Consider the following 14,436-nt stretch of genomic DNA (forward strand, 5'->3'; position numbering starts at 1 on the left):
TGAGTCTAAAACTTTTAAAACGTGTACTTTAATACACTTTTTAATACAGTTTCACTTTAAGCATCACTTGTGAGTTGTGAGTACCCTCTGTGAGATCAGGACCCCGGTCTGTCTTTTTGGTGCGGGATTCCCCACAGCCCAGTGCCCTGTAGTCACAGAAAATAACTTCAGACTAGAAACATGAAGCTGTGTTGAGTCCTCCTTTCTGGAGAGCCAGAAGCAGGTGACACTGTGTCCCCCTTGGCCCAGGACGGCCCTCGTGGCACCCGCACGCCCGCACACAGGGCCCTGTTTGAAGGCTTGCGTGGTCTAAGGCCCTCCCCTGCTAGGGTCGGGGTGCAAGGTGGGAGGGTACGGTAGGGATGGTGCGGTGCCCTGGAGGCAGACCGGAGGGACACTGGGCACACCACAGAGACATTTTGGAAAATAACAGACCACAGGCCACAGCTGATCGTAAGTCTGAAACTAGCATTTTAATCATTTCATTTTGAATTTGAGCATATGATGCAGAAAAAGTAATGAAATTATTGCTCTCAGGTGTTCAGTTCTAGTTAGTTCATCCCACATATTCCTGTCGTTTATCATGATTAGTGTGTGTTTTTACTGCGTGCATTAACGCAGTGTTGGGATTCTTTTAAAGCTATTACTTTGTTTTAAGCTTTGTTCCAGTTTTTTAAGCTTTTGTTCCAGCTTTATTCAGATGTAATCTACATACCGTACAATTCACCCTTTTAAAGCGTACAATCGAGTAGTTTTTAGAATGTTCCTGAATTATGTAGCCGTCACCACTGTCTAATTTCAGAATATTTTTATTCTCGACAAGAAACCAATCCTTTGCCCATTAGCACTCATTCTGGTTTCTTTCCCCCTGACCCCTGGCAGCTGCTGGTCTTCTCTCTCTCTGGGTTTCTCTGTTCTGGACATTCCATGTGGATGGAATCCTACAGTGTATGGACTTTGTGATGGTTTCTTCCATGTGTTCCGGTGTTTCAGGGCTCATGCACTTGGGTGCATGTGTCTGTACTCTGCTTTTGACGTGTGGAGAGACCATGTTTGGTTGCTTCACTCACCAGTTGATGGATATGTGGGTGTCTGCTTTTTGGCTCATGAAGAACGCTACTGTGACTATTGTACAAACTTGTGGATGGACCTGTTTTTACTTCTCTCTCTTTTTTTAAACTTTATTTATTGATTTATTTATTTTGAGAGGAAAAAAGAGAGGGGCGGGGGGAGCCCGCGTGGGGGAGGGGCAGAGAGAGGGAGAGAGAGTCCCAGGCAGGCTCTGCACTGTCAGCACAGAGCCCAGTGGGGGGGTTCAGTCTCACCAACCTGTGAGATCATGACCTGAGCCGAAAATAAGAGCTGGACGCTTAACTGACTGAGCCATCCAGGTGCCCCTGTTTTAACTTCTCTTAAATCACGTGTGATAGTTGAAGTATAAAACTTAAATTTTGATGAAGTCCAGTCTTCTACTTTTTCCTTTGTTACTTGTTTTTGTTATTTGTGCTTTTGATGTCACATCTAAGAAACCATTTCCTGCTTCTAAGTCCCAGAGATTATTCTGTTTTCTACTAAGAATTTAGTTTTAGTTCTTAGGCTTTGGGCTGTGATCCATTTTGAGTTAATTTTTGTATTTGTTGGGGGTAAGGCTTATACAGATACTGAACTCAGATATTGACCTACAAATTTGTAGGAATTTCTTCAAATTTCTAGTTTTGTGTCTTGCTTGTACCAGTATTTGTGGACAGGTTTCCTATCTATATATGCCGTGAAATTTATCTGAATCTATTTTATATCATGGTTTCTTTTCTAGTTACCAGTATTCCCTGAAATACAGTACAAGGATTTCCCTCATAGACTCCTATATGCTTATATGCTTAATTCTGGAATATTACAATTTCAATGAACAAAATAAAGTATTTCCCTTCTCACAGATCTCTTAAAATGATATTCAGGAGAAGTCTGATGGAAGTACTTAACTTTTTTCCTTAAAAAGCACTCTGATAATCTGGGCCTGGCGAGTACAGTAGCAGGTCCCAAAGCCTTGACTTGGCAGGTGAAGGAGCCCTCCCTTGGGGCCTGTTTCTGTCTGTTTTCCTGGGCTCTGTCAAGGTGACTCTGCCTCCAGGGCGGATTAGGAGCATGAGGGGCTGCTGAGGGCAGGGTCGTCCATCTGGCCTTGCTGGGCTCCCGAGGAAAGACAAAGTGGTACTCAGCGTTCTTTAGGAAGGAAAGGAAGGAGACGGTTTAAACGGTAAAGTCTTTCACTATTAAGTGTCTGGTTATTTGCAGAATGTGTTGCAGTGGAACATATCTTGGTATACTTGCCTGAGAGAGAAGAAGTTGTCAAGGTAAAAATTTGTTAACTTGTCCAGGAGCCACTTGTACAATAGGAGCAGATAGCGAAAAACAGTCTCTCAAGCGTTTTCTTATTTCATTTTGTATTCTGAGTTGTGGTAGCAGAGGTGGCCATTCACGAGGCTGGAGCTGGGGAGGGGACAGGGTCCCTGCTCATGGGACGAGCCTGTCCTAGCGGTGGATGTGCACGTTTGGGAGTTGAGGGCTTGTTATTAAAGAGCCTTTAGCAACCATTTGTGAGACTTGTTTCTTATTGAATTGAGCCTAAGAGTTTGTACATGGAATCATAGGGCCTAGGCAAGTTTATTTCCTGTGTTTTTTCTTGGCATCAGTTTTTCCACCTGTCTCCATAAGGCATATGCTTGTTCTTCGAGGTGGCACTTCGGGGTTGTCACGGTAGCGGTGTCGGGCACGTGTACCGATCGGAGCTGAGGGTTACTGTGCCTGCTGCATATGCTCGCGTTACAGACAGCGTCTTCGCCCACAGGTTTTTTTGTGTGTGGGATTGATTACCTGGTCAAAGTGTGTTAGGTGTTCCAGTCGGTTCTTTGCAAATGTTTTTATCAGTTTATAGCTAGTTAGGTCTGAATAAATAGATTTTCGGGGCCTTTCAGCTTGTGTTGTTCTCATCACTGTTACTATGCAGATTTTAAGGCAGCTGTTGTGGTAACGCTTCTCTCTTTTCATGGAAGATTGAACCTAATTTCATGCCTGTTGATGGATTTTAAACTGGCCCCCTCCGAAATAGATCCCTCAATGTTCTGATCGGACTGTGCTTCTCAGCTATTATGTTCATTTGCAACCTCGGGGAGTGTTCGTTCCAGGTCAGAAGAGATGAAGGTCCGTGAAGTTCTCTCCCCCTTCCAGAGGACACGTTTTGGAATGTTCCATGTGAACTTTCTTAGTTTCCTGCAAACCTTGCTCTGGTGAGCTCCACGGTCTCTGTAAGCCAAGGAGAGCTGTATTACGGAAGATGCAGAGAGAGAAGCCACCTTCTAACAAAGCTGCTGTTTGGGGGGGTACCTGTTTTCCATCTTGAAGGGCGCTTTGAAGGTTACTCTTGTGATCATTCTCTTCTATTCTTCTTTTAGTACCAGACGCTGGGCCATATAATTTCCCTCCATGTTCCCAAGTAATATGAAATAGTATTCATCAGGTTGACGTATCATGGTTTGTTTCTGTAACTACGGTTCTCCTGTCACTGAGCACCTGTGATTTTGCAAGTATGCGTGGTGGGTGGGTGGGGGCTGGGGGGATTGGGAGGGTGGTGCCAGGGTTTATTTTCTTAGGCTGGATTTCCAGAGCTGGAATTTCCAGATTAAAGGGGATGAGCTTTGAGCCATTGCTCAGACTCTGTTCTCATGGACACAGTCTTCCTTCTACAGGAGGAAACACTTTCTCCTCTCAGATGGCCCTTTCTCTACTCCCCTCCCCAAAACAGAGCTGACCTACAGTCTGTAAGCCATGCTGAACTCCGTCCTCCGTTTACTTTGCACAACATCCCTCCAACAAGAAACATTCCGTAAAGTTCTGTTTATCCCAGATCTGGTGCGTGTGACGATTGCAACTCTGTAGACATACCGGTTCACAGGAATATAATTAAGAGAGAGTGGAGGCTGAGAGAAAAAAATCCTAGTGGGTGGGATTACAGGTCATTTCTCCTTCTGTTTTTGTACTTTTCTGTAAGGTTCTTTTATTTTCTTTGTGATTAAAGAAAGAGGAGAGTGGTCTAAATTGAGATGCGTAAACGGGTGAAACAGACCAGGCCTCCTGAGAAGACCTAGTAAGGAAGCATCTCTTAATACACACCGTGAGACACCTGGCTTGGTGGGTGGACAGAGCAAGTGGAAGAGGAGAGGACAGCTGGCCCTCGTGTGGGGCTACATGTGGGGTGCCTGCCTCAGCAGGACCGGCCAGCACTCTGAGCCCAGAGCTGTGCCTGTGCGGGGGGAGCGGGGAGCGGGCCCCGGGCAGCCCTTCCTTGTCTCTGCCACCCGCAGGGGAGGCCTCTCTGCCTACAGGGGAGGGGCATCCTGTGAACATTTCTAACGGGAAGAGAAAAGGAATTAATCCTAATGAAAGGTATCCTGACCTTTTGGCAGTTTGATTTAAATCAGCTTTTTTTTCCTATTATGAAAAAGGCTGTCCTAGTTTTCAGACCATTTACTAGATCGTTGGTTGTTCTGTTGTGTTGGTCGGGGCTCCTCGTAACCTATGGTTTCTGTGGTGCAACTAGCACATGTTCAAGATTTGATGTTCTGATCTCTTAGATTTTACAGCCAGTGTGTGGAATTGAGTGGTGTTTGGTTCACCTTGGCCTCTAGAGCTGTGTTGTCTGGTACAGGAGCCAGTGGCTAATTGTGGCTGTTTAAACAAATTAAAACTTCAGTTCCTCAGTCGCACTGGTAACATTTCCAGGGCTCGGTAGTCACATCTAGCTAGCAGCTGCCATATTGGATTAGTGAGCTAAAGTACACCTGCGCCATCCAAGAAACTTCTCTTCAACAGCACATTTCTAGACGGAAGGACTCCCTTTTTCTTTGCATGGTCACATGCAGAAATAATGATCCAAGGAGTTTATGTAGTGTGTTTCTTAAAGCTTTTTCTAAGCAAATTTACAAATTGCAGAAGATCCCACATTGGAGGGAGAGTGCCTTTGTCAGTCTTTGCAAATGAAAACATTCCGGGTGTGGTGCCCTGCTGGCTCAGCCGGTGGAGTCTGTGACTCTTGATATCAGGGTCCTGAGTTCAATCCCCACGTTGGGTTATAGAGCTTACTCAATAATAATAAACTTAAAAAAAAAAAAAAAAACCACCCTGGGGGACTCAGCACCTCTACTTACTTAAAAAAACCTGGAACTGATTCGAACGAACTGTTCCCCTTTCAGTGAACCCCTTGTTTGCATTTGTCAAGCTTACGCAAAATAACACGGCCACAAAGACCTTTCATGGTCACTGCTTGGGGGGAAGCCGGCCTTTGGTGTTGCCTAGTGTTGGGCAGGTAGGTGTCCGCTTCACTGAAAACCTGGCCGGACCACCAATGGGAAATTCGCGTGTGGAGCTTCCTTGACACTGCCTGTTTCTTCCCCGTAGGAGAACTGCGGCATATCACCAAGCTGAAGCCCTGGAGCCTCTTTGATGTCCTTGTGGAAAAGTATGGCTGGCCCCACGAAGATGCTGCACAGTTTACAGATTTCCTGATCCCAATGTTAGAAATGGTTCCAGAAAAACGAGCCTCGGCTGGCGAATGCCTTCGGCATCCTTGGTTGAATTCTTAGCAGATCCTACCAGTAGAGCATTCTGAGCTAGCAAATGTTTTCCAGTACATTGGACCTAAACGGTGACTCTCATTCTCTAACGGGATTACAAGCGAGCTGGCTTCATCCTCAGACCTTTATTTTGCTTTGAGGTACTGTTGTTTGACATTCTGCTTTTTGTGCACTGTGATCCTGGGGAAAGGTAGTCTTTGTCTTCAGCTTAGTAGTTTACTGACCCACTTTCTTCTGGAAACAATAACATGTCTCTAAGCATTGTTTCTTGTGTGACATTCAAATGTCAGTCTTTTTTTTTGAGCAAAAAATACTTTCCCCCTTGTGTTTTGGCAGGTTTTGTAACTATTTATGAAGAAATATTTTAGCTGAGTACTATATAATTTACAATCTTAAGAAATTATCAAGTTGGAACCAAGAAATAGCAAGGAAATGTACAATTTTATCTTCTGGCAAAGGGACATCATTCCTGTATTATAGTGTATGTAAATGCACCCTGTAAATGTTAATTTCCATTAAATATGGGATGGGGACTCAAATTTCAGAAAAGCTACCAAGTCTTGAGTGCTTTGTAGCCTGAGTTGCATGTAGCGGACTTGAACTGCTCCCAGGAGCTGTGCAGACTTTTCATTCCATAACAGCCCTTTTACATTGGATTTTAAACAAAGTGGCTCTGAGTTATGTCATTCCCTATATGGCACTTTAAAGCAAGAAAAGACATGCTTTCATTCGAAAATACGTACTATAGTTTTAGCACTCTCATTCATATTTTTGCATATTTTTAAAAGTACTTTTAAGGAAAAAGAGCAATTTCCCTTTAAAAATGTGATGGCCCGGTACCATGTGGTGTTGCGTCCTCCAAACACTGTAAGTTAAACTCTACATAGATTAAATCGGACAACAAAAACCATGTGCAGTGTGTGGAATTAGAAATATATATATACACACACATACACACGTATGTATATACATACGTATACACACACACACACACACACACACACACACATATATATATACGTATGTATATATATATAGTTTTTCTTTTTTGGAAAAGCTTACTTGTGTTTCTCCAAAACCAAGGTGTGGTATGTACAGTTAGCGGTGCAGTGGGCACGACCCTAACGTCTCAGAGGTAACAGGGACCACGTTCATTCCATAGGCAGTTATATGCGTGGCTATAACAATTTTCTGAGCTTTCTCATTGTCTTCCCATGTATTGAAGTTGAGAAAATGATTTTCCCTTTGCAGGCTGCACACAATTTTGTTTATGCATTTCCTTAAAGTTTTAGAATCCAGGACACAAACCATAGTAGGCAATACGATTTTAGAATGTAATCTACAGAGGTGTATTTAGCCTCTTTTAGAAGTCAGTGGGTTGAATGTCAGGTTTTTAAAAAATTTTACATTCATTAAGGTGCCTCGTTTTTCTTGACTTTGTCCATTAACATTTATCCATATGCCTTTGCAATAACTAGATTGTGAAAAGATAACAAGTGTTGTAATAATAATCCATTGTTTGAGGTGCTTGCGGTTGTCTTAAAAATTAAAGTGTTTTGGTTTTTTTTTTTCCAGACATTGCCTTGGTCATTGGCCTATATTTGAAGTGATAGAATCAACAAACATGTGCTCTCCTTTTAGTGCAGTGTGACCCAAACTAAAGGAAGTATCAACATCCCTATTGCAGGAAATGTAGTCGCACAACATGCATTAAGGCTTATTTAGTACATGGAAATCATTCATTGTGTTGTAAGAGTAGAATATGGCTTTCGAAGAGCTGCTGTAGTACAGATTCACTGCCTAGAATTTCAGTGATTCCTCTTCGTGTTCCATGAAATCCATACTAATGACATAGTGTTTGAGCATTGCAGATTTTCTTCTCTCTTTTTACCAGTTTTCACTGTGAGGGAACAAGACACAGTCCTTTAGGAGTTAGCATGGTAATCACATACCGCTGTGAGGTGCAACAGAACCACTTATGAAACGTGCATGCTGAGGTTTTCCGAGGAGGCTGTAGGTTACCACGTAGGTTCTACGACGGATGGTTGCTGCAGACACAGTTTCCGTAGGATCCGTTCTTACAAGAACCACAAAGTATGTCTTCATCTTCCCCTAACTGAAGAATTTGTATCAGGGTTATAGCACACTTGAATGAAATGTGTCTAATGCAATTGCAGCTCATGTTAGAAAATAAACTAGATTGTTACGAATTTTGTAAAGACCTGTCCCTAATAAGAGCCTAACTGGTGTACAATGTTAAAAAAAAAAAAATGTTCTAGAAGGAATAGATGTTTGTATTAGGTATAGTATGTTTTTTTTGGCGGGAACCTGGTGGCTTGAGGATAAAGAATACATACAAGCCGAGCGAGAAGCGCTGGTTATACAGAACACTGCAGCCGGCTCGGACGTTCCAGTGAACGTCCTGCTTTTCCCCTCTGGTCCACATCAGGCCTTCATGGAGAAGGACAAGCAGTGGACCACATACATGATGATAGCAGATGAGAGGCTGGCTGGCTGGAAATTAGAACTGCCCAAAGGCTTAAAAAAAAACAACAGATACAGGGGCTTCAGAAAAGCCTAGACTTTTTAGCTGAAAAGTGATTTACTGACTTCTTCCTGTGCCTGGATTATACTTAACAGTTAACAGGACAAACCACTGTCCTTGGGCAGATAACTTCAGTTTGTATCCACAGCTGGGATTATTCCTTAAATTCTGCTTTTAAATTGTCCATTTTTTTTTTTTTTTATGACTTCAATGAAATTTTGGTAGAGGACAGTATTTGGGAGTATGTGTGTTCTTCATCGAGAAGTCGAGGAATTATGTAAGATCCTACAGTTCATAGAAAAGTTTCTCTATACATGATTTGTGTAGTAGGCCAATTTGTAACTGAGGAATCCTAAATCCTTAGGAGGACAGTCCTTTAAAGAGTTTGAATAATGCTGTTCGCTGTGCTAATAGTTAACCTTTGTTCTTGGAAACCGTTGGGCTGGGTGATGTAGAGCCATGTTTTTCTTGGACAAGTGTTTTTTTAGTGAATACGGGAAGTACAATTTTGTTTGCTAAAGTCAAGGAGGGCAAAGTTGACCTAAATTCTTTTAAAACTTGAAGCTGATTAGAATTGAGCCCTAAACGTGGCTCTCTTAGTGTGCCCTTATTAGCTGATTTTCAAAAAGAAATGGGAGTTAAAAGTGTGCAATGTGACTTTCATTACTGCCAGATATTATCCAGTCATTTTTAGTCTGTTCACTTGTTTCTCCAGCACACAGAATTTTTGTGCTGTGCCAAATTATGCCAACTAGGGAAAACTGGAAAAATGCGTTCGTGTCATTACTAATACTCCTCAGAGGCAGAAGACAGAATTTATTTTTCCAAAATAACTAGCATTTCCTATTTCAGCAAAATGTTCACTAGGCTGTTTTCATTTCACTTGAGAACTCTAAGGGTAACTAACGCCTTCTTCCTTTTCCTTTTGTACACCCAAAACGAAGTATTTTTTTTCCCTGAATACTATAGAGCTAGATAATAAATGTTAATTTAAGGTTTAGAGATAATTTTGATTAATCAGGACATTGCAGTCACGCATGTTCTAAAGTGTACAAGTTAGATATTTGTGTGTTTTTTAGGTCAACTACTCCATATTTTACGGGCTCTAACTGTATCACGTGTGATGCTTTAATGATACGGGCTCACGTTGTACGATGTCAGATAGAAGTAAATGTGCACAGCATCTCCACAGCAGAGTAGATTCCTGTGAGTTGGCTCCTGCGACAGTGACAAGTAGGGACATCATAGGAACAACCCCTTACTGCTTCCTGATGACTGCTGAGGTGGTGGTCGCTAAAGAAAATGGAAGGCTCCTTACAAACTACATCTGAAAAACTGTAACTTTTTGTAAAAGACCCTTGTTTGAACAGACTCCAATCTCAGAAGTTGTACAGGACAATCTGGTAAAACTGACATAATTGTGATTTATTAACATGAATTAAAATGCCCAACCAGTGCTTCAATGTGACAGTATATTTAAAATAAAAAAGAAATTAAAGGCCATATACTGTACTACTCTCACAAAGATCACACAGTTTTGCAAAGACCTGTCATATGTACAACGCTATATATCCAATGAGAAAAGCTGTAAGCAGTTATATACGCAAAGGAAATGCAGTATTTACAGTGTGTCGGGAGACGTTAAAAATCATCTATACATTAAATTACATTTTGCTCGCAAATAACCGATAAAACAAAATGAGCCATGTCCACACCAAACTATAAAAATCTGTATTGCATTTTTTTTTTTTTTATATCTAAGATGCACTCACAGAACTGCTGACAGGAAGAAAAATGAAAATCCTCATAGTGCCATTTCTTAGCTGTGTACTTAAATGCGTATGTATGAAATAATATAGAAAACATTCACTAAATGAATTTAACTGCAACAATAAAATTGAAAGATCATGTAGCATCAAATCTACTGCCAGAAAAACAGCTGGAATGTTCACTTACAAAATAAAGATACCTAATACTGGCTTAACAGCACATCTTTTAAGGAATTTTAAAAAGCAAAAATGGGAAAAATACAATGAAAGAGCACTGGTGTTTTTTTTTTTTTTATACAAAGTTTCATGTACAAGCTTTAAAAAGTACCTTAACAGGTACATATGAAATATACAGTTTATCTTACAGAACATTTTAAAAAATGTTTTTGGGGTCCATTTTAATGCCACCCTGAACCGTGGTAATTGTTCTGAAATGTCGGTGGCACCTGCGCTCTGTGAATCGGGATTTGTCCAGGCACTGGAGATGCCTGCTGGGGTCCTTGAACCCCGTGTGGCAGGGCCACAGAGCCAGGATGAGGACAGAACCCTGAAGCAGTAGGTGTTGGAATACTGTTTGGTCCTTGGGGCTGGAGATGAGGACCTGCGACTGGTAACGGACAATGCGGCCCTGTTCCAGAAGGCTGGTGTTGGGGTCCCGGCCCCAGAGTGGTGTGGTGTGTGGCTTGGGAGGGATACGGTGGTACGGCTGGATGAGCACTTGAAGGAAACAGTGGAGGTCCTTGATGAGGCGGGTGGTGTAAGGCCTGAGCGGACGAGGTGTGGTGCCCAGAAGCCAAAACACTGGAAGGTGGCGGTGGCGGTGGCGGAGGCGGCGCCGAGTTGACAACATGCTGGTGTTGTGCTGGCAGACCTTGGAGTCCCGTGGAAGGATGGGGCGGTGGGTGGTGATGAGGGGCGGGACCAGGAGGCGGAGGGGGGGGTGGCAAATGGTGGCCCGCAGTTTGCGAATGAATGTGCGACCCGGGGGTGACGGCGTGAACGGGCCCCACCACGTGAGCCACTGAGTGTTGCTGATGGGAGCTCGGCTGCTGGACGAGGTGCGGTCCTGGGGCAGGGGGTGGGGGGGGCGGTGGGGGGACCACGGCGGCAGCAGTCTGATGGTGGATCGGGGGGTTCTGAGAAGGCAAGAAATGCCCTGGAGTAACATGGTGTCCTGGGACGGTTTGCTGGCTCGCGGAGCCAGGAAGTGCTTGATTTGGTCCCGACGCAAACACAGTCTGTTGGGAAAGCCCACCTTTAAGCTGATTATAATTCTGAAAGTTTGCAGAGGGCTGCTGGTTTTGATAATAAGACGAGGAAGAAGGGGGCGGAGGGGGTGGAGGGGGTGGAGCTGCGCTGTTCAGACTCTGTTGGTTGAACTGGGTGTAGGTGGCTGAAGATTGTCCCGAGGGGGTCTGCGTATATAACGCTCCGGAGGTCGCCTGCTGAGTGCTGGCTTGCAGGGTCTGTGCCGCGGGGTAGAAATTTCTCTGAGGCTCTCGCTGAGGGGTTCCCACCTGAGGTGACTGTGCGTGATGAGGCCTATAGGGAGACCCTAACTGCTGGGCGGGGGGCTTTGGTGAGAGATAACCGTGCTGTACCGGCGGGTGAGGTGTCGATGATTTGGGAGGATTTTCTACGTGAGGGGACGGAGGACAGTGCAACTTCACTGGCGCAGAAGGCAGCTTTTGTGGAAGTTGCTCGGATGAGCTTCGAACGAGTGGCTGAGGAGGATTCTTCGAAAGCGCTTGGGTGTTATTTAATAGCTGTTTCTGTTGGAGCTCTGTTTTCAGGTGAACACCGTTCTCAGCTTCTGACACAGTAACTGTGGCCTCCCAATGGGACTCTGCTTTTGTGAGTATTTTCCCATGTGCTTGGACAGGAAGTACAGGTCCCGGTGAACCAGGCTATGAAAAGGAAACAAATCATGTAAGAAACGTTTTATGTACATTGAGGTTTGTTATCGGTGGTATTTAATGTTATTTACATGTTCATTTATAAATGAAGATAGAGTCGAGAAGTCCATCACAGAGGCTTGGGATATTGAAAAGCCAGCTTTTTCAGAGGCTACAACAAGTTCTGATAACTAAGGTTAAACTGAATTCCCTGGATTAATTTTTATTAAGACCAGGTTAAGGAAATAATGGTCCTTACATTTAATTTGCCTTTTTTTCTTAAGCGATGAAACCTGCTTTTGAGGCTTATTTTGAAAGATTTCTGATAACCTTCAATTCCATAAACTGAAATTCCTACACCCTAATGATAAACCCAAACTGTTTTAAATATGTATGATGTCACGTATGAGGAAAAAGAAAATCAATCTCCTATCCCTCATCTTTAGTTTCCAAAGATACTGCCACGTCAGACCACCCCCCCATGTCATGATTCAGGGTGGTAACAGCATTTCTTTTCAATGAGTGTCACCTGACCTTTTGTTTTTTGAGCATTCACTGAGTGGTCAGATATTCTACGAAAAGACTGAATTTCCTGGGGTATGGAGGTGGAATTCTAGGAGAAAATGTAAATTACTGAAGCACAGTGAGCACACTAGACCATTTGGTCAAAAAGTATCCAAAAATGACAACCGGATACTTGATACAGCAGAAAAATCTCCGTATGCATATTACCATCCACTTTTCTGAACAGCCTTGTTCAAAGGTCAATTTTATTACCTTGCTCATTTTTGAAGGGCTTTTACAAGTATTTTGAGAAGTGTCTGGGGATGGACATTCATTTGTAGTCACGGATTCTGGATTTTCAGGGTCAGGATCTGTAAAGCAGAAGAAACCTATATAGTAAACGTAAGATTGCGTGACAGTATTGTCTTGCAACTAACACTTTGTACAAAGCAATGTCAATTCTATTCAAACCAACTTTTTATAAAGGCACTCTCCCTTCTGATTTAAAAAGGTTCTTAAAACAATAATCATGATGGGTCCTCTGCTTACTGACCTTCCATAAGTTCACTGAAAGGAGGGACTGGGCCCTGGGGCTGCAACTGGGGAATGTGATTTGAATGAGATGGAGGTGAAGACGGAACATGACCCGGTGAGCATGGGACACATGGCGACTCTGCCCCTGGAGGTGAAGCAGACCCAAAGACAACATTAGAACCGCAAAGAACGCGGGTACATTGTGGTCAGCTGGCTCCACTTTTGGGCAGAGGCACAGGCTCACTTACCACTATCTCTGTCTTTTCGGTGATCGCTGAGGAGTAGCGCTCGCTGGTAACTCCTTTCTCTCACCTGCTCCACTGAGGTTGAAGCGGTCCTTGAACATAAAATCATACCGTCAATTCAAGGAAGGTACTGCCAGCTAGATTATTCTTTGTCCTGGATGGTCAACATGTCCTCTCAGACCAAGGCTTTTGCTCTGCTGGGAGAATACTTAGGTGTAAAGCTTTGAAAACAGCCTGTCTTTTCTTTATCCTCATATATTTAAAGAGCTCAGTCAGACTCCATTCCTTTGTCTTAAGGCAACTCCTTGGTGGAAGGGAGCAGGGGGTTGAAGGGTGACATATCAGCATCCAGAATGTCACTGCAGGGACCCATACCCTTTATAAATTACCCTGTGTCTGACAGCAGGAAGCTCTTGGGGGTAAGGGGACCGAGGAACAACGTGAATGAGCCCTTCTGCCCTTTGCCAAGACCCACCTATATCTGGCCTCTATTCCTACTGAAGAAGTACTAAAGTTGGTTCTTCTTCTCTGTAACTGGTAACAAGGGCGTATAAGGAAACTGCAGGATGTTGACTATGATACAAGTTCTTTGGAGACGAGTATTTGTATGAAAAACGTGAAAATTATCAAAGAGGAAGCACAGTGGACCCTTAACAGGCAGATGCATAGCTGGTTTAAAAGCCTATCAGCAAAAAGGATCTCTCTGAAGTAGGACCACAGACGTCTATCTCCTCAGCACTGGGGGAACGACGACAGACAGGAAGAGAGTTCCTTAACAAAAGCGTGTGCTTTTCAGAACAGCAGACTTCAGGTCTTTACAAACACGGCTGCGTTCAAAACCAGCTATGTAAGGGGTCCTGACTGGAGGATAAAGAACACCGACTGCTTTAATTACATATGCATGCATACTACCCAGAGTTCTAAAGTTCCCAGTTAGGTTTTTTGAAACAGGCTTACCACTGAACTTCTGGTTCATTCTTCTCGCTGGCGGAAGCTTCCTTAACGGGACAGTTATTGCTGGTGTCTTCTGAAGCAGCGCTGTAAACCGTAGGCGGCGCCGGTAACGGCAGGCCCGTGGTGCTCTCTGCCTGCTCCCCGCTCTCGGTCCTGCCGCCACAGCTGTCACCGCTGCTGCTCGAGTTGCCACTTGCATGAGGGGACACACTAACCAGGGGAAAGTGGTCTGCCTTGGAGCCGCTTTTCCTAGCTTCACGCTGTCTTTTACGGTATTCTAGCAGGGAGACCTGAAGCAAGAAAAGGAAAAGCAAATCTTTTTTTCTTGTTTTATATGTCAGAATCAATCTATTCTTTTTTTCT

General features: G+C 43.6%; 2 protein-coding genes across 27 annotated transcripts in view; one reads left to right on the plus strand and one right to left on the minus strand.

Annotated features, from left to right (window-relative positions):
- Positions 1-14,436, plus strand: part of SRPK2 (SRSF protein kinase 2) — a 312,332-nt gene that overhangs the window by 247,074 nt on the left and 50,822 nt on the right. For 11 of the 20 annotated variants that reach the window (XM_042915724.1, XM_042915682.1, XM_042915786.1 and 8 more), the window contains one exon: positions 5,452-5,891. In XM_042915724.1, the coding sequence (XP_042771658.1) occupies positions 5,452-5,636 (185 nt within the window). In that variant the 3' untranslated portion in view covers positions 5,637-5,891. Of the gene's footprint in view, positions 1-5,246; positions 5,360-5,451; positions 5,892-7,202; positions 7,971-9,251; positions 9,630-14,436 lie in introns of those variants that run through there. The other 9 variants (XR_006196478.1, XR_006196482.1, XR_006196484.1 and 6 more) reach the window with 5 other exon arrangements.
- Positions 9,577-14,436, minus strand: part of KMT2E (lysine methyltransferase 2E (inactive)) — a 99,317-nt gene continuing 94,457 nt past the window's right edge. For all 7 annotated transcript variants that reach the window (XM_042915661.1, XM_042915626.1, XM_042915644.1 and 4 more), the window contains 5 exons: positions 14,077-14,363; positions 13,123-13,211; positions 12,894-13,019; positions 12,614-12,711; positions 9,577-11,848 (listed from right to left, as the gene is read on the minus strand). In XM_042915661.1, the coding sequence (XP_042771595.1) occupies positions 10,340-11,848; positions 12,614-12,711; positions 12,894-13,019; positions 13,123-13,211; positions 14,077-14,363 (2,109 nt within the window). In that variant the 3' untranslated portion in view covers positions 9,577-10,339. The remainder of the gene's footprint in view (positions 11,849-12,613; positions 12,712-12,893; positions 13,020-13,122; positions 13,212-14,076; positions 14,364-14,436) is intronic.

The sequence above is a fragment of the Panthera leo genome, chromosome A2 (genome assembly GCF_018350215.1).
Source record: "Panthera leo isolate Ple1 chromosome A2, P.leo_Ple1_pat1.1, whole genome shotgun sequence".
NCBI lineage: Eukaryota > Metazoa > Chordata > Mammalia > Carnivora > Felidae > Panthera > Panthera leo.